At 39.3% G+C, this 19,999-nt stretch overlaps 1 protein-coding gene and 1 long non-coding RNA gene across 2 annotated transcripts in view; one reads left to right on the forward strand and one right to left on the reverse strand.

Moving 5' to 3' along the window:
• Positions 1–19,999, forward strand: part of LOC139757283 (uncharacterized) — a 357,868-nt gene that overhangs the window by 107,135 nt on the left and 230,734 nt on the right. The window lies entirely within an intron of this gene.
• The window catches only part of LOC139757279 (uncharacterized), a 791,816-nt gene that overhangs the window by 15,884 nt on the left and 755,933 nt on the right, over positions 1–19,999 (reverse strand). The window contains exons 32-33 of the mRNA XM_071677629.1: positions 16,849–17,043; positions 6,496–6,611 (exon numbers count right to left, since the gene is read on the reverse strand). Of these exons, the coding sequence (XP_071533730.1) occupies positions 6,496–6,611; positions 16,849–17,043 (311 nt within the window). The remainder of the gene's footprint in view (positions 1–6,495; positions 6,612–16,848; positions 17,044–19,999) is intronic.

A 19,999-nucleotide genomic window follows, 5' to 3' on the forward strand; every position in this document is an offset into this window, starting at 1 on the left:
CAAAGGCAAAGGGGATAAGAGTGAGTGCTCAAATTACAGAGGTATAAGTTTGTTGAGTATTCCTGGTAAATTATATGGGAGGGTATTGATTGAGAGGGTGAAGGCATGTACAGAGCATCAGATTGGGGAAGAGCAGTGCGGTTTCAGAAGTGGTAGAGGATGTGTGGATCAGGTGTTTGCTTTGAAGAATGTATGTGAGAAATACTTAGAAAAGCAAATGGATTTGTATGTAGCATTTATGGATCTGGAGAAGGCATATGATAGAGTTGATAGAGATGCTCTGTGGAAGGTATTAAGAATATATGGTGTGGGAGGCAAGTTGTTAGAAGCAGTGAAAAGTTTTTATCGAGGATGTAAGGCATGTGTACGTGTAGGAAGAGAGGAAAGTGATTGGTTCTCAGTGAATGTAGGTTTGCGGCAGGGGTGTGTGATGTCTCCATGGTTGTTTAATTTGTTTATGGATGGGGTTGTTAGGGAGGTAAATGCAAGAGTCCTGGAAAGAGGGGCAAGTATGAAGTCTGTTGGGGATGAGAGAGCTTGGGAAGTGAGTCAGTTGTTGTTCGCTGATGATACAGCGCTGGTGGCTGATTCATGTGAGAAACTGCAGAAGCTGGTGACTGAGTTTGGTAAAGTGTGTGGAAGAAGAAAGTTAAGAGTAAATGTGAATAAGAGCAAGGTTATTAGGTACAGTAGGGGTGAGGGTCAAGTCAATTGGGAGGTGAGTTTGAATGGAGAAAAACTGGAGGAAGTGAAGTGTTTTAGATATCTGGGAGTGGATCTGTCAGCGGATGGAACCATGGAAGCGGAAGTGGATCATAGGGTGGGGGAGGGGGCGAAAATTTTGGGAGCCTTGAAAAATGTGTGGAAGTCGAGAACATTATCTCGGAAAGCAAAAATGGGTATGTTTGAAGGAATAGTGGTTCCAACAATGTTGTATGGTTGCGAGGCGTGGGCTATGGATAGAGATGTGCGCAGGAGGATGGATGTGCTGAAAATGAGATGTTTGAGGACAATGTGTGGTGTGAGGTTGTTTGATCGAGTAAGTAACGTAAGGGTAAGAAAGATGTGTGGAAATAAAAGAGCGTGGTTGAGAGAGCAGAAGAGGGTGTTTTGAAATGGTTTGGGCACATGGAGAGAATGAGTGAGGAAAGATTGACCAAGAGGATATATGTGTCGGAGGTGGAGGGAACGAGGAGAAGAGGGAGACCAAATTGGAGGTGGAAAGATGGAGTGAAAAAGATTTTGTGTGATCGGCGAAAATTTTGGGAGCCTTGAAAAATGTGTGGAAGTCGAGAACATTATCTCGGAAAGCAAAAATGGGTATGTTTGAAGGAATAGTGGTTCCAACAATGTTGTATGGTTGCGAGGCGTGGGCTATGGATAGAGATGTGCGCAGGAGGATGGATGTGCTGGAAATGAGATGTTTGAGGACAATGTGTGGTGTGAGGTTGTTTGATCGAGTAAGTAACGTAAGGGTAAGAGAGATGTGTGGAAATAAAAGAGCGTGGTTGAGAGAGCAGAAGAGGGTGTTTTGAAATGGTTTGGGCACATGGAGAGAATGAGTGAGGAAAGATTGACCAAGAGGATATATGTGTCGGAGGTGGAGGGAACGAGGAGAAGAGGGAGACCAAATTGGAGGTGGAAAGATGGAGTGAAAAAGATTTTGTGTGATCGGGGCCTGAACATGCAGGAGGGTGAAAGGAGGGCAAGGAATAGAGTGAATTGGAGCGATGTGGATTGAATCAAGGCATGTGAAGCGTCTGGGGTAAACCATGGAAAGCTGTGTAGGTATGTATATTTGCGTGTGTGGACGTATGTACATGTGTATGGGGGGGGGGGTTGGGCCATTTCTTTCGTCTGTTTCCTTGCGCTACCTCGCAAACGCGGGAGACAGCGACAAAGTATAAAAAAAAAAAAAAAAATATATACATACATACATACATACACACATACACATACATACGCACATATACACACACACACACACATATACATATATATACATATGAAAATGTAAGAAGTAATCTAGAAAACTGAAACTTCTAGCTTGAAATGAAATGAAAAAATGAATGTCACATAATGGTTCAACCTCTGGCTATGGAAATGGGAAATGTATAACTTATTTACACAAACATCAATAGTAGTTCTCATCAATTTAACCACTGTATCAATAAGCTTCAATGTCTAAGCTACATTTTTTCCAATTTCACTATTTTCTTGTCAAAGCACCATGTATGAAAACTATCACTCCAGTAACACAACTATAAACATTTACTTCCCCTTTAAAAAAGTTCTGGGGAAGTCTGTCTCGATACACTGCGGGACACTCTACCACCTGGTGAGGTTTGTGTTACAATGGTTCTTGATTCACAAACGTAGTAGCATCAGTATATGTGAGGTTTTCCCAGAACTGGCAGCACATAGCTCAAGAACATCTCCCTCTTTGGGTGCTAAAGCCATGACAATAAGGGTACTTATACTGCCCTGAGCACTGTAGTATAAGGTAAGTTCCCCCACATTATTGGTAGTAGCATCTCCTTCTGCAACCTTCCTGTATATATATATATATATATATATATACATTTTTTTTTTTTCATACTATTCGCCATTTCCCGCATTAGTGAGGTAGCGTTAAGAACAGGGGACTTATATAGACTAGGGTGTCTAAATGTGTGTGGATGTAACCAAGATGTGAAAAGAGGAGAGATAGGTAGTATGTTTGAGGAAAGGAACCTGGATGTTTTGGCTCTTAGTGAAACGAAGCTCAAGGGTAAAGGGGAAGAGTGGTTTGGGAATGTCTTGGGAGTAAAGTCAGGGGTTAGTGAGAGGGCAAGAGCAGGGGAAGGAGTAGCAGTACTCCTGAAACAGGAGTTGTGGGAGTATGTGATAGAATGTAAGAAAGTAAATTCTCGATTAATATGGGTAAAACTGAAAGTTGATGGAGAGAGATGGGTGATTATTGGTGCATATGCACCTGGGCATGAGAAGAAAGATCATGAGAGGCAAGTGTTTTGGGAGCAGCTGAATGAGTGCGTCAGTGGTTTTGATGCACGAGACCAGGTTTTAGTGATGGGTGATTTGAATTCAAAGGTGAGTAATGTGGCAGTTGAGGGAATAATTGGTATACATGGGGTGTTCAGTGTTGTAAATGGAAATGGTGAAGAGCTTGTAGATTTACGTGCTGAAAAAGGACTGGTGATTGGGAATACCTGGTTTAAAAAGCGAGATATACATAAGTATACGTATGTAAGTAGGAGAGATGGCCAGAGAGCGTTATTGGATTATGTGTTGATTGACAGGCGCGCGAAAGAGAGACTTTTGGATGTTAATGTGCTGAGAGGTGCAACTGGAGGGATGTCTGATCATTATCTTGTGGAGGCTAAGGTGAAGATTTGTATGGGTTTTCAGAAAAGAAGAGTGAATGTTGGGGTGAAGAGGGTGGTGAGAGTAAGTGAGCTTGGGAAGGAGACTTGTGTGAGGAAGTACCAGGAGAGACTGAGTACAGAATGGAAAAAGGTGAGAACAATGGAAGTAAGGGGAGTGGGGGAGGAATGGGATGTATTTAGGGAATCAGTGATAGATTGCGCAAAAGATGCTTGTGGCATGAGAAGCGTGGGAGGTGGGTTGATTAGAAAGGGTAGTGAGTGGTGGGATGAAGAAGTAAGATTATTAGTGAAAGAGAAGAGAGAGGCATTTGGACGATTTTTGCAGGGAAAAAATGCAATTGAGTGGGAGATGTATAAAAGAAAGAGACAGGAGGTCAAGAGAAAGGTGCAAGAGGTGAAAAAGAGGGCAAATGAGAGTTGGGGTGAGAGAGTATCATTAAATTTTAGGGAGAATAAAAAGATGTTCTGGAAGGAGGTAAATAAAGTGCATAAGACAAAGGAGCAAATGGGAACTTCAGTGAAGGGTGCAAATGGGGAGGTGATAATAAGTAGTGGTGATGTGAGAAAGAGATGGAGTGAGTATTTTGAAGGTTTGTTGAATGTGTTTGATGATAGAGTGGCAGATATAGGGTGTTTTGGTCGAGGTGGTGTGCAAAGTGAGAGGGTTAGGGAAAATGATTTGGTAAACAGAGAAGAGGTAGTAAAAGCTTTGCGGAAGATGAAAGCCGGCAAGGCAGCAGGTTTGGATGGTATTGCAGTGGAATTTATTAAAAAAGGGGGTGACTGTATAATTGACTGGTTGGTAAGGTTATTTAATGTATGTATGACTCATGGTGAGGTGCCTGAGGATTGGCGGAATGCGTGCATAGTGCCATTGTACAAAGGCAAAGGGGATAAGAGTGAGTGCTCAAATTTCAGAGGTATAAGTTTGTTGAGTATTCCTGGTAAATTATATGGGAGGGTATTGATTGAGAGGGTGAAGGCATGTACAGAGCATCAGATTGGGGAAGAGCAGTGTGGTTTCAGAAGTGGTAGAGGATGTGTGGATCAGGTGTTTGCTTTGAAGAATGTATGTGAGAAATACTTAGAAAAGCAAATGGATTTGTATGTAGCATTTATGGATCTGGAGAAGGCATATGATAGAGTTGATAGAGATGCTCTGTGGAAGGTATTAAGAATATATGGTGTGGGAGGCAAGTTGTTAGAAGCAGTGAAAAGTTTTTATCGAGGATGTAAGGCATGTGTACGTGTAGGAAGAGAGGAAAGTGATTGGTTCTCAGTGAATGTAGGTTTGCGGCAGGGGTGTGTGATGTCTCCATGGTTGTTTAATTTGTTTATGGATGGGGTTGTTAGGGATTTAAATGCAAGAGTTTTGGAAAGAGGGGCAAGTATGAAGTCTGTTGGGGATGAGAGAGCTTGGGAAGTGAGTCAGTTGTTCACTGATGATACAGCGCTGGTGGCTGATTCATGTGAGAAACTGCAGAAGCTGGTGACTGAGTTTGGTAAAGTGTGTGAAAGAAGAAAGTTAAGAGTAAATGTGAAAAAGAGCAAGGTAATTAGGTACAGTAGGGTTGAGGGTCAAGTCAATTGGGAGGTAAGTTGGAATGGAGAAAAACTGGAGGAAGTAAAGTGTTTTAGATATCTGGGAGTGGATCTGGCAGCGGATGGAACCATGGAAGTGGAAGTAGATCATAGGGTGGGGGAGGGGGCGAAAATCCTGGGAGCCTTGAAGAATGTGTGGAAGTCGAGAACATTATCTCGGAAAGCAAAAATGGGTATGTTTGAAGGAATAGTGGTTCCAACAATGTTGTATGGTTGCGAGGCATGGGCTATGGATAGAGTTGTGCGCAGGAGGATGGATGTGCTGGAAATGAGATGTTTGAGGACAATGTGTGGTGTGAGGTGGTTTGATCGAGTAAGTAACGTAAGGGTAAGAGAGATGTGTGGAAATAAAAAGAGCGTGGTTGAGAGAGCAGAAGAGGGTGTTTTGAAATGGTTTGGGCACATGGAGAGAATGAGTGAGGCAAGATTGACCAAGAGGATATATGTGTCGGAGGTGGAGGGAACGAGGAGAAGTGGGAGACCAAATTGGAGGTGGAAAGATGGAGTGAGAAAGATTTTGTGTGATCGGGGCCTGAACATGCAGGAGGGTGAAAGGAGGGCAAGGAATTGAGTGAATTGGATCGATGTGGTATACCGGGGTTGACGTGCTGTCAGTGGATTGAATCAGGGCATGTGAAGCATCTGGGGTAAACCATGGAAAGCTGTGTAGGTATGTATATTTGCGTGTGTGGACGTATGTATATACATGTGTATGGGGGTGGGTTGGGCCATTTCTTTCGCCTGTTTCCTTGCACTACCTCACAAACGCGGGAGACAAAAAACAAAACAAAAAAAAACGTTGAAATGTAAATGTGTATGTGGGTGGGTTGGGCCATTCTTTTGTCTGTTTCCTTGCGCAACCTCACTAACAGGGGAGACAACGATAAAGTATACTAATAATGAATGAGGTGGTAGCATTACCACTCGTATGACATGTAAATGCTAGAATATGTAGAAAGTACACTGGTCAGTTTCTTATGTAACATCGAACGTACTCCCACTAGAGGTATTTCACTTCTCCATGGGTAGGTTGAGTCCTATATCACTTATTCCTCAATTGTTTTGTTATTCTTTTTTAATGCTTCCTCATTACATAAGAGAGACCGTTGTTCCTTTTACTTGAATATCCAAATTTTAGAAACTCCTCCTTGAGGGGTTAATATCTGCAAATCTATTTAAGGTTCCTACTACCAGTATTAATCAGTAGTTTATTTTCAAAAATCAAAAGCTTAATGAAATTCCTACATTATGTTTTCACTGATTTTTTCAAATGATCTCAACTTTGACATTAGCTAATCAGTATGAGGCATTATTCTATTTCAGAACTCTACATAAAGAACCCAGTTTTGAATTACAGTCATATGTTTTAAACTGTCTTATCACGTTTACCTAGCAATCAAAATGTAAAACTTCAGCATAATAACTCAAACTTCCCATGCCTCAAAATAACTTTGGAACATATAGGAATCTGATAACTCAGTATTGCTTCAAGAGGCAATGTACTTACCATACAGGGCTAGATAATATATCTTTCCCATCAAAACTGAATATATGAGGCTTCTTTGAAAAGATGCCACCAGACCCAGAAAAAATCCCACGCCAAGTGTTGAACAGCACCTCACCCTGTAATGATAAAGGATGATTTACTGATATTAAGCAAATATGAACATAAAAGTTCTAATACTCAGATTTTTAAAAGGAGAAGGGGGTATGGTACCCTTGGTGAAAGGGAAGCTAAATGACATGAAAGTTGGGTCAAGAAAGTTATCTAAGGAACTGCTGCTAAGATAATGTTAGTTATGGTGAAAAGTTGGATGAACTGTAGCTGAGTGAAACATTTGTTGAGAAAAAAGCTGGATGATACGAGTCACTTAAATAAATTGGTTAAAGCATGTTTGTTGAAAGAAAATTACAGAAAACTGATAGCATGTTTATGGAAAGGAATTTGGCAGAGAAAGTTGGCTGAGGAACATTTATTAGATGGAATTCATTTGCATTTATGTTTAGCAAGGAATACTAAAAGTATGTTTGTGGAAAGGAATTTGACAGAGAAACTTAGCCGAAGGAACATTTATTAAGTGAAATTCAGCTGCATTTATGTTTAGCAAGGAACACTGATTGAGGTGATGGTGCCTGAGGTGAGGTTGGTTAAGAGGAACCTGGAAACTGATTAAGAAAGTGGTTAAGGGGCAGATGGTTGAGAGGATGTATAGACCCCAAATTAAACAAGTGAAGGATAGGAATAATGGAGAGATAAAAGAGTTGGCAAGCGAGATGTATCAGAAAGAATGTGAGGAGGAATATGAAGGAAGGGTGACAGAAAGTGTTGATGAAAGTATAGTAAATGTAGGGATGCAGTCATGTGTGAGTGAGGTATTCAATATCTTTAAAGAGAGACTTTTAAAGGTTGTAGAATTAGCACTTGGTTTTGGAGATACAGGAATAAAAGGGGAAATGCATGGTGGATGGATGATACTGGAAATGCTGTGGAAGAGAAGAAAAAGGCATATGGTATATTGTTCCAAAGAAATGTACTACTGGAAGTTCAGCAAAGGAGGAGGGCAGAATATAGATATGTAAGTGGCACATTAAGAAGCTGATAGGGAAAAGCAAAGATGAAGATTTTTGAAGAAAGTTCAGAGAAAATTCTAGGGAAAATATGAAACTGTACTAGAAGTATGTGAAAAGGGAAAGAAGTGGATGTATGAGTGGAACTATAAATGTGAGAAGTAAGAAAGGGGAATTGCTAAACTAAAAGGAAGATGGAAAGATTATTTTGAAGAACTTATAATGGGGGATAAGGTGAGGCAGCAGCTGTTACATGCATGGGTATGGAAGATGGAAGGAAAAGGATACAAGTGCAGGAGTCTATAGCAAGAAGGGAGGTAAAAAGGGTGATAATAAGGAAGAGTGGTTGGGATGATTACTGAGGTGTTGAAGTATAGAGTAGATGAATTTGATGTATAATTTGGCATAGAAGCAAAAGATCCCTCTGAATCATTTTGCAGTCCTGCCTGTTTACACCTCTACTTCCTTCCTAGTTTAGTATCATCAGTAAATCTGGAGATTTTAGATACAAAACCAAGTTGTACTTCATTAATGTAAATTATGAAAAGAGTGGGACAGAGGACCAACCCTTATGGCACACCACTCATTATGTTTAGCCAATCTGAAGCTTTTCTCTTCAATACTACATGCTGTTTTCTTTTGGTAAAGCAGTCTGTGATCCTTGTACAGAGTTTTTCACCAATTCTGTGTGCTTTGAGTTTACATGAAAGTCTCTTGTGAGGCACTTTATCAAAAGCCTTTTGGAAATCTAAATATACTACATCATACGGTACTTTTTCGTTCCAGTTCTGATAAATTTCGTTCTAATTCTAATAAATAACATTAAAAAATTCCAGCAAATTTTTCAGGCTGGATCTTCTATTGTGGAAGCCATGTTGGTTGTCTGATGTAATTTTGTGATCTAGAAACACGAGTTTAAAATGTACTATTTTTTCCATCATTTTACCTAACACTGACGTAAGGCTAATTGGGTGGTACTTCAAGGCATACTTTTTGTCTCCTTTTTTTGATATATAGGAGTAAAATTTGCTAGTTTCCAGTCAAATGGTACCTGACCATCCAATAGAGATTTGTTAAACATTTTTGATGTGGGGTATATGAGCTGTTTCCTGACCTTTAAAAATCTTGGAGCTAAGTTACCTGGGCCATTGGATTTGTTAGGATTTAATTGGTCCAGGTATTTAAGTACTTTAGAGCTCTTTTTTTTTCTAACCTTCAACTTTTCTTCATCAGATTCTTGAAACATTTTCATTGGTTGTGGTATTCGAGATGTTTCAATTTAGTATGGCAGCCATTTCCTTGTTGTCAGTAACTAGTGCATCATGTTAATTTTGTAATGGTCCAATATCTTCTTTTACTGTCTTCCTTTGTCTTCTATATTTGAAGAATTTCTTAGGATTATCCTTAACTTTCAAGGAAATTCTTTTTTCTTATGGTTACTCTCTCACTTGACCTACACTCTCTTTGGATTTTGATTAATTCCTGGCAATTTTTCATCACTTCCCTTTGACTTGAATTTCTTATATGTTTTCTTCTTTTGGCAAATTACTCCTTCTGTTCTCCCATTCGTCCATGATGGTTTTGAAATATTGCAAGTTCTTTGTATTTGTTGATAATGTTTATTTTCGATCTCAAGTAGTATCTTTTTAGAATTATTCCACGTTTCCTCTACTGTGTGAATTTCAAGAAGTTTTGTCCTACAGATTCTGTGAATTTCATGTCTAATGTTTTCATAATTTGCTTGCCTGTAATCTGGTATCAAGAGTTTGGTGTCATTTATCTCTAACCTAATCAAACTGTGATCGCTGTTTGACAAACTCTTGCCAACTTTGCAAGAGTTGATTAAGTTTGTCACAGGTGAGGACAAGAACAAGAATGTTTTCACTTCTGGTTGTCTTTTTCAATTAACTGTTCTAGAAAAGAGTCTTCAATCAGTTCCATTAGTCTTATTCCCTCTGGGTCACCTGTTAACGTGTTCCACTTTATGTTTGGACTGTTGAAGTCTCCTACCGTTATAACCTCTTTACTGTTTATTATAGTTTTGATTTCATTGTATAGAATCATATCATCATCTTCTTTTTGCTTTGGTCTGTAAATAACACTGAAACATAGTATACTATGCTTGCTGAGAGTAAAGGGGAGTTGCATAAGGTTGTACTGTAGTGTGTTTTATGATGTGTGTAAGTGTAGGTGATTGAAGGTATTTGCCAGTAAAGTAAATAATGGTGTCTGAAAGGAAACAGAGTGAAAGTAGAGATTTTACAAAGCCTATAGAGTGAAAGAAGAAAATGTACTAAACTTTGTTTATAGGTTTGGGGAGAGAAAGACTGGAAGAGGTGACAGAGTGCAAGTATTTGGGAACTATCTGAGTGTAAGTTTGGTGATATGGAGGGAGAGATATGAGAGAGAGCAGTATAGCGTAATGTAGGGTAGAGGTGTAAGAATGGAAGTGAAGAAAGATTAAGGGACAGCATAGTCCTTCTGACAATGACCTTTGCAGTTGAAACATGGACATGGAATGAGTCACTGAGGTCAAGAATCCAGGCTGTGGAAATGAGCTATGTAAGAGGAGCATGTCGTATGACTAAAGAGAATGAAAAAATAGTAAGGGGTGTCTGAGAGAATTGGTATGACGGGGAATACAAATTAGTGTTGGAGTAGGTGAGGTGTAATACTTTGAGCTAGTTTGTGCATCTGGAAAGAATGCAAGTTAGGGAGTTTAAGAGGACAGTGTACGATATTATCATGAAAGTGGTCAGTGTGAGAGGAAGACTACCTGTGACATGGGGAAATAGAATGGAAGAGTACTGGAGGGAGAGAAACGGTTGAAGACTGTATGGTGCGGTATATGTGAGGGAGGGATATATGGACAGGGATAAGCAGAGACTCTTTCAACACGGCCACCCCACTGATGGGAGTTCCCAGAGGGAATGGGCTTCAGAAATATAAATGGTCAACATGCTGTCAATGGACTTAAACAGGGCATGTAAAACGTCTGGGATAAATCTTGGGAAGGTCTGCGGAATGGATGTGGATGTGGATAGCGAGCTGTGAATTTGGTGCATTACACATGACAGCTAGAAACCGAGTGTGAATGAATGTGGACTTTTTTGTTTGTTTTCCTGGCATTACCTTGCTGACGCAGGGGGTAGCAATGCTGTTTCCTGTGGGTCGGGGTGGCGCCAGGAATGGATAAAGACAAGCAAGTATGAATATGTAACATGTGTATATATATATGTATATGTCTGTGTATTATCCCTGGGGATAGAGGAGAAAGAATACTTCCCACGTATTCCCTGCGTGTTGTAGAAGGCAACTAAAAGGGAAAGGAGTGGGGGGCTGGAAATCCTCCCCTCTCGTTTTTTTTTAATTTTCCAAAAGAAGGAACAGAGAAGGGGGCCAGGTGAGGATATTCCCTCAAAGGCCCAGTCCTCTGTTCTTAACGCTACCTCGCTATCGTTGGAAATGGCAAATAGTATGAAAAATAAAAAATGTCTGTGTATGTGTATGTATATGTTGATATGTATATGTACGTGTATGTGTGTCTGTGAGTGGGTGGCTCTTTCTTCGTCTGTTTCCTGGTGCTACCTTGCTGGAAACAACAATAAAGTATAATGAATAAATAAATAGATAGTTAAAAGGCCAAGAAGCTTGTTCAGGTAAAAATAAAAGCAAGTCTACCAAGGAAAAGTTGGTTAAGGGGATGGGAAAACAAAAAGGATCATTCTGGTTAAAATTTTCTTGTTTCACCTTTTAGTCACATGTATGTCACAAGTTAATTAAAAATGTGACAGAATAAGCTTAAATGAAAGTTGCAACATACAAATTAAGATAAACATATAAACAAGTAAGGGAAAGTAAAGATAAAGATACAAATTAAGATAAACATATTAACAAGTACGGGAAATAAAGATAAAGATATTAACAAGTAAGGGAAAGTAGTACTTAAGATTTCATAATGATGATCAGCTAAACAGAGAAAATTATGTGAATATGGATAAGCCATGTAACTTATAAAAAACTGAAGATGCATGAGTATCATTTCAACATATAAACTTGATTAATAAAGAATAATAGTAAAGGACTGATCAACATAAGCAGAAGCAGTGAATACACCAGCAACACTGTCATCCTAATCTGTATAAAAACTGGTGAAGCTCTCATGACCAAAATTATAGTGACAGGCAAGGTCATTAATATAACTTAACTCTTTGGATACCAGGTTCCTAAAAATGTCATTTTGCTTTGAAAAAATTGAAACAATTCAAATGGCCTTTTTCATTACTTTTTCTGTGGAATGTAACTAGAGTTTCCATATATGGCACAGAAACTGGTTGAAACAGCTTTTTGGTGAAAAATATGGTTTTTATAAAAATCCATGGAAAATATGCATATTCTGCAGTATATTATATAGAAACTTACCCACTTAACTCCATTAAGACCAAATATATTTGGAAGCATAGCCCATACATTGTCAGTATTAGCAGTCTTCATGATATTCCCTTATATACATATTTTGTACTTTTTCATCATTGGCAGGCAGGAAAACTGATATAACCATGTTGGTGAAATTTGGCCTGATGTTAGGTATACAGTGCTAATGTGAAAAGTACAGCAATGCTATACATACATATGAAATATGTATTTATTTATATATATATATATTTTATTATACTTTGTCGCAGTCACCTACATTAGCGAGGTAGCACAAGGAAACTGACGAAAGAATAGATCAACCCACCCACATACACATGTATATACATACAATTCCACAAACGCATATATACATACCTATACATTTCAAAGTATAGTTATTATTTTTTTTTTATCATACTTTGTCGCTGTCTCCTGCGTTAGCGAGGTAGCGCAAGGAAGCAGATGAAAGAATGGCCCAACCCACCCACATACACATGTATATACATACACGTCCAGACACGCACATATACATACCTATACATCTCAACGTATACATATATATACACACACAGACATATACATATATACACACGTACATAATTCATACTGTCTGCCCTTATTCATTCCCATCACCACCCCGCCACACATGAGATGACAACCCCCTTCCCCCGCATGTGTGTGAGGTAGCGTGAAGAAAAAACAAAAGCCACATTCGTTCACACTCAGTCTTTAGCTGTCATGTATAATGCACTGAAACCACAGCTCCCTATCCACAGCCAGGCCGCAGAAAACTTTCCATGGTTTTCCCAGATGCTTCACATGCCTTGATTCAATCCATTGACAGCACATCGAGCCCGGTATACCACATCATTCCAGTTCACTCTATTCCTTGCACGCCTTTCACCCTCCTGAATGTTCAGGCCCTGATTGCACAAAATCTTTATCACTCCATCCTTCCACCTCCAATTTGGTCTTCCACTTCTCCTCGTTCCCTCCATCTCTGACAAATATATCCTCTGTCAATCTTTCCTCACTCATTCTCTCCATGTGACCAAACCATTTCAAAACACCCTCTTCTGCTCTCTCAACCACACTTTTTATATTACCACACATCTCTCTTACCCTTTCATTACTTACTTGATCAAACCACCTCACACCACATATTGTCCTTAAACATCTCATTTCCAATACATCCACCCTCCTCCACACAACCCTATCTATAGCCCATGCCTCGCAACCATATAACATTGTTGGAACCACTATTGGTTCAAACATACTCATTTTTGCTTTCCGAGATAATGTTCTGGCTTTCCACACATTTTTCAATGCTCCCAGATCTTTCGCCCCCTCCCCCACATTGTGATTCACTTCCGCGTCCATGGTTCCATCCGCTGCCAAATCCACTCCCAGATATCTAAAACACTTCACTTCCTCCAGTTTTTCTCCATTCACACCTACCTCCCAGCTGACTTGTCCCTTAACCCTACTGTACCTAATAACCTTGCTCTTATTCACATTTACTCTCAGCTTTCTTCTTTCACACACTTCACCAAACTCAGTCACCAGCTTCTGCAGTTTCTCATCCGAATCAGCCACTAGTGCTTTATCATCAGTGAACAACTGACTCACTTTCCAAGCCCTCTCATCAACAACAGACTGCATACTTGCACCTCTCTCCAAAACTCTTGCATTCACCTCCCTAACAACCCCATCCATAAACAAATTAAACAATCATGGAGACGTCACGCACCCCTGCCGCAAACCAACATTCACTGAGAACCAATCGCTTTCCTCTCTTCCTACTCATACACATGCCTTACATCCTCGATAAAAACTTTTCACTGCTTTCAGCAACTTGCCTCCCACACCACATACTCTTAATACCTTCCACAGAGCATCTCCATCAACTCTATCATATGCCTTCTCCAGATCCATAAATGCTACATACATACATTTGATTTTCGAAGTATTTCTCACATACATTCTTCAAAGCAAACACCTGATCCACACATCCTCTACCACTTCTGAAACCACACTGCTCTTCCCCAATCTTATGTTCTGTACATGCCTTCACCCTCTCAATCAATACCCTCCCATATAATTTCCCAGCAATACTCAACAAACTTATACCTCTGTAATTTGAACACTCACCTTTATCCCCTTTGCCTTTGTACAATGGCACTATGCATGCATTCCACCAATCCTCAGGCACTTCACCATGAGCCATACATACATTGAATATCCACGCCACCCAGTCAACAACACAGTCACCCACATTTTTGATGTATTCCAGTGCAATACCATCCAAACCCGCCGCCTTTCTGGCTTTCATCTTCCGCAAAGCTTTCACTACCTCTTCTCTGTTTACCAAATCATTCTCCCTGACCCTCTCACTTCGCACACCACCTCGTCCAAAACACCCTGTATCTGCCACTCTATCATCTAACACATTCAACAAACCTTCAAAATACTAACTCAATCTCATTCTCACATCACCACTACTAGTTATTACCTCCCCATTAGCCCCCCTCACTGATGTTTCCATTTGTTCTCTTGTCTTACGCACTTTATTTATCTCCTTCCAAAACATCTTTTTATTCTCCCTAAAATTTAATGATACTCTCTCACCCCAAGTCTTATTTGCCCTCTTTTTCACAAAACATATTTTATTAGCAGTGCTCCAATATTCCAAGGAACTTTTTCTCTAAGGGGTGGCCATAACAGAAAAACCAGCATCATATTTTACAGCATCAATATTCTAGCATCGTACTGTGCTATATATAAAGAAAACATATTCATTTGAAAACAAAACATGTTACATGAACATAATATAAAGATGAAAAATAAGATCAATATCGGTACACATCAATATGGCAGCATTGGTAATGCGGGTGTCTGGCACCAGTGTTCAAGTTCTTTCTCATGTTTGTAGCTGGCAGTACATTCAGAGTGGCATTCATTTCAAATTCAAGAGGTGTTATTGAACACCACATTAATGGAAATATGTTATCACAGGCATGGAGAAGTCAAACACTAAGTTTGATATAATTAATTCAACTTCAGTTGAAGAGTGCATCCATAGGGTTAATATAAATAATCAGATTATCCCACTAATCATATTAAAACCCAAATCATGGCATACTACTCTTCCTAATAACAAAAAAGTCTCACTGACCTTGGCACAGTATTAACCCTTTAAAAATGCCATTTTCCTAAAACACTGCCATGTTTCTGGCTGAGTTCTTAACAAATATAGAATTTACAGTGTTTACACTGTTTTATGAAAATGCTTTATTTTTACTGTACTTGTTCACCATTTCCCATGATAGTTAGGTGGCATCAGGAACAAACATATGGCCTCATTCACACACTTGTTTAGCTGTCATGTATAATGCATCAAAACCTGAGCTCTCTTCCCACAGCCAGGCCCCATAGACCTTTCCATGATTTTCCCCAACCACTTCGTATGCCTTGGTTCAACCCAGTGACAACATATCATCCCTTGTAAACCACATTGCTACAATTTGCTCCATCCTTTGCAGACCTCATTATCCTGCAAGTTCAGATCCTAAATCTTCGTAGCTTCTTTCATTCCAACATTCCACCTCGTCTCTGGTCTCTCTCTACTCCATGTTTCCTGTACTTCTGACATTTTTATACCAAATATTCATAATCAATCGTGATTTCTTTCATTTTTTTTGGATTTGATACTTTTCACCATTCAATATTGTTTTCAGGGAATTTTTGTATCATTTATAGATGGTCTTGTCATAAGAGAAAAGTAATAAAAGAATCAAAATGACAATTTCCATTTTTTGATGGAGTAACAACATCATTGGGGACTGCTGTGACATCAAAAACAAACAGCCAAAGAGTTAAGTAACATTTATTACGATGAATGTTACTTCACTGATTTTCATGTGAACTAACGAAACAACACTCACCAATGGGCAACAAAATGATTGTATTCAATGTAGTACTGACAGGACAGGTTAGGAATTACATCCAAAGGGGTGGCCCCCCTACTCCCCTGAACTATACAGAATAAACTTTCTCAATGATGATGATGATACTTGTATTTTAGCAATTTTTCTAACCCTTTTAGTCCCTCATAAGGAAAAATAAATAATTTGTACTTGGGGTCAATGAAACAGCCATATCAGTTTCACTACCTTCCAAAAACAATGACATTGGTTTATATTATGAAAATTTATTTTCAAAGGCTTACCGATTTGATTCAACAAACCAAACTCCCTCGGTCACCGTTATTAGCTTTTTATGTTAATAATTATCATAAAGTAATTATTTCTAAAAAATGGTCTACAATCACATTATAACTTCCTTCTGTACAACAACTGCAATGTATTCAGTTTTATGAGAATTTGACAAATAGCAATGCTTTAATTCATCATCCAAATAATTCTTGTTTTGAGCAAGTTCATAATTCTTTCCCCCTCCACTTGACCAAATCCTGAATATGAGCATAAGCATGAGACAGAGTAACTTGATATGAACAATAGAATAGCTCTACTTATTTTTGCATCACCAAAAAATTTCTGAAGTGAACAACGCAGTAGTCATATCACTCACTCACCAACATGATTAGATACCATATGATTAACAACAGAATGGCCAAATTGACTTTCATATTAAAACTAGATACTGCACCTAAATCTGAAGAACTACTGACTTGTTTTCTTGTCAACATGGCTATCCTAATATGAGCAATAGAATGATAATACTAAAATTCATACCAACAAGACTAGCTTCATTAAGGAATGGTTACCAAAACAAAACAACAGAAATAACTGTCATTCATTACTTACCATTATATGCTGAAATTCCTATGGGTACATTGCTAACAAATCCCACTGACCTTAATATTAACAACAGGAAGATCTCTGTCAGTGTATCTGACAATGGAGTCAAGGTTTTGCACCCTGGAAGTGAGGAAGGCCCTAAATGTGCCCCTGAGACCTGCTCTTCGTGCCTGTCTGTAACAGGCATAGTCAGCACCCCTCACACCGTGCATATCTCCAGTGTAGGGTTGATTAAGGGCTGCCATTCGAAGCTATGGAAACAAAAGAGGGTAATTAGAGAGCAACTCTTCATGTGAAGTGTCAGTATTGCTTAGTGTGAGATGTTAATTAGACATATGTAAGGTCTCTTTTTGTCTTTTTTCTTTTTTTATATATGTGAATATGGATGTCTTATTTTGTTTATTTCCCCATTTGTACTGTACAAGAAATTTTCTTAACTACTGTAAAATTTCTCAAGCTCTTGTATACTGACAATATTAACTATTTAATCTCTTCCCCTATTCCATTCAGCCATGACCTTCATACAATAAAGACACTTCTATACATCTTTTGTAACATGTTTCTTACAAAGTTTTTTGTTATGGCTTCTGACTGTTCTGTTTTCATATCTCTCAAAGTGCAGTTTATTAGCTAGGATGATGAAACTGGTTTAGAAACTGGAAGGCAGTGATGAAGTCTCCCCTTATTCTAATTCTTTCTATGGTAGGAAAGTTTATGGATTCTAACCTCTCACTGTAACTCAGCTTCCTTATCTCAGAAAAATCTTTATGACTCTCCTTTAGACCTTCTCTAAAAATGTGGTAACCAAACTTTAGAAGCATATTCCTAATATGAGTATTATAAACATTGTAAATAGCTTTCTGAACATTTCCTTATCCATGTACAGTAAAACCTCAGTTATCTGTAATTCAAGACAACAAAATGTTCAAACCAACATATATTTTTCAGTTTCACAGTTTCACTTGGCAACCTTCAAACATCAAAAGAAGAATGAATAACGATATGAAAAATATTTCAAACTGTGTGTGCACTGTACTGTAGTGATTAGTGTACTCACTTTCCGGTGTTCTGTGGTGCTAGTGACTGTTTACTGTCTTCCATGTGCTTTCTGGCATGGTACTGTGTGCTGCTTACTGTCTCCCATGTGCTTTCTGGCATGGTACTGTGTGTTGCTCACTGTCTCCCCTGTGCTTTCTGGCATGGTACTGTGTGTTGGTCTGGCACATTTGTGTATTTTCTGTAACCTTCATTACTATTGTGGACAACGGCCCCAATCAAGAATCATCAGTAGTAGCCTGAGTTTCTTGGAGCAGTCTGCATCTTGCATGAAGCACAAGAGGAATGTTCTAAGCCTCGAAAAGAAGGCAGAGTTATAAAAGAAGATGAATGATGGCAAGTTCAAGATGGCACGAGTAACTTCATCATCAGCATGATGACTCTTTACGACATCATTAAGCAGCAAAAGAAGATTAAAGTATTTAGTAATGATTATTTGCTTACATACATTAGTATTTCCATTATATAAAACACTTACATATAGGTGAAATATTTTAAAATGCGTGTGTGGTAGAAAGCACACCAAAACATCTTTGAGGGTTGGTGGATGGAGTAACTGTGGGTCCTGAGTAGTGCCCCAAGTTCCTGCCAGCGGGTCAGTCTCACAGTTGCCACTGTTGTGTGCAGATCTGTGCTTTTCGTGCAATCTGAGTGTACCTGCTAATGTGATTTTCCTACAACCTGCTGTGTTTTGTTTGTAAATATGGCATCCAAACTCCCAGTAGCATCTTTTCCTATCCCAGAACCACCAGTTAAACAGAAGAGAACCTCTCTCACCTTAGGAATGAAGCCAGAAATCTTATGACCCTCTGATGCTGGTGAGGGAGTGACATCATGGTAGAGAGTGTGGTTGAACTTCAATAAGGGTTGGTGGGAGGAGTAAGCATGGATCGTATGTAGAGTGTGGAACTGTGCTACTTGTGTGATTGGGTATGCTGCCAATGTGATTTTACTGCATCCCAGGAAAAAAAAAAAAGTGGTAGAGGATGTGTGGATCAGGTGTTTGCTTTGAAGAATGTATGTGAGAAATACTTAGAAAAGCAAATGGATTTGTATGTAGCATTTATGGATCTGGAGAAGGCATATGATAGAGTTGATAGAGATGCTCTGTGGAAGGTATTAAGAATATATGGTGTGGGAGGAAAGTTGTTAGAAGCAGTGAAAAGTTTTTATCGAGGATGTAAGGCATGTGTACGTGTAGGAAGAGAGGAAAGTGATTGGTTCTCAGTGAATGTAGGTTTGCGGCAGGGGTGTGTGATGTCTCCATGGTTGTTTAATTTGTTTATGGATGGGGTTGTTAGGGAGGTAAATGCAAGAGTTTTGGAAAGAGGGGCAAGTATGAAGTCTGTTGGGGATGAGAGAGCTTGGGAAGTGAGTCAGTTGTTGTTCGCTGATGATACAGCGCTGGTGGCTGATTCATGTGAGAAACTGCAGCAGCTGGTGACTGAGTTTGGTAAAGTGTGTGAAAGAAGAAAGTTAAGAGTAAATGTGAATAAGAGCAAGGTTATTAGGTACAGTAGGGTTGAGGGTCAAGTCAATTGGGAGGTGAGTTTGAATGGAGAAAAACTGGAGGAAGTGAAGTGTTTGAGATATCTGGGAGTGGATCTGGCAGCGGATGGAACCATGGAAGCGGAAGTGGATCATAGGGTGGAGGAGGGGGCGAAAATTTTGGGAGCCTTGAAGAAAGTGTGGAAGTCGAGAACATTATCTCAGAAAGCAAAAATGAGTATGTTTGAAGGAATAGTGGTTCCAACAATGTTGTAAGGTTGCGAGGTGTGGGCTATGGATAGAGTAGTGCGCAGGAGGGTGGATGTGCTGGAAATGAGATGTTTGAGGACAATATGTGGTGTGAGATGGTTTGATCGAGTAAGTAATGTAAGGGTAAGAGAGATGTGTGGAAATAAGAAGAGCGTGGTTGAGAGAGCAGAAGAGGTTTTGAAATGGTTTGGGCACATGGAGAGAATGAGTGAGGAAAGATTGACCAGGAGGATATATGTGTCGGAGGTGGAGGGAATGAGGAGAAGTGGGAGACCAAATTGGAGGTGGAAAGATGGAGTGAAAAAGATTTTGTGTGATCGGGGCCTGAACATGCAGGAGGGTGAAAGGAGGGCAAGGAATAGAGTGAATTGGATCGATGTGGTATACCGGGGT

Source organism: Panulirus ornatus, chromosome 2 (assembly GCF_036320965.1).
Source record: "Panulirus ornatus isolate Po-2019 chromosome 2, ASM3632096v1, whole genome shotgun sequence".
Classification (NCBI taxonomy): domain Eukaryota; kingdom Metazoa; phylum Arthropoda; class Malacostraca; order Decapoda; family Palinuridae; genus Panulirus; species Panulirus ornatus.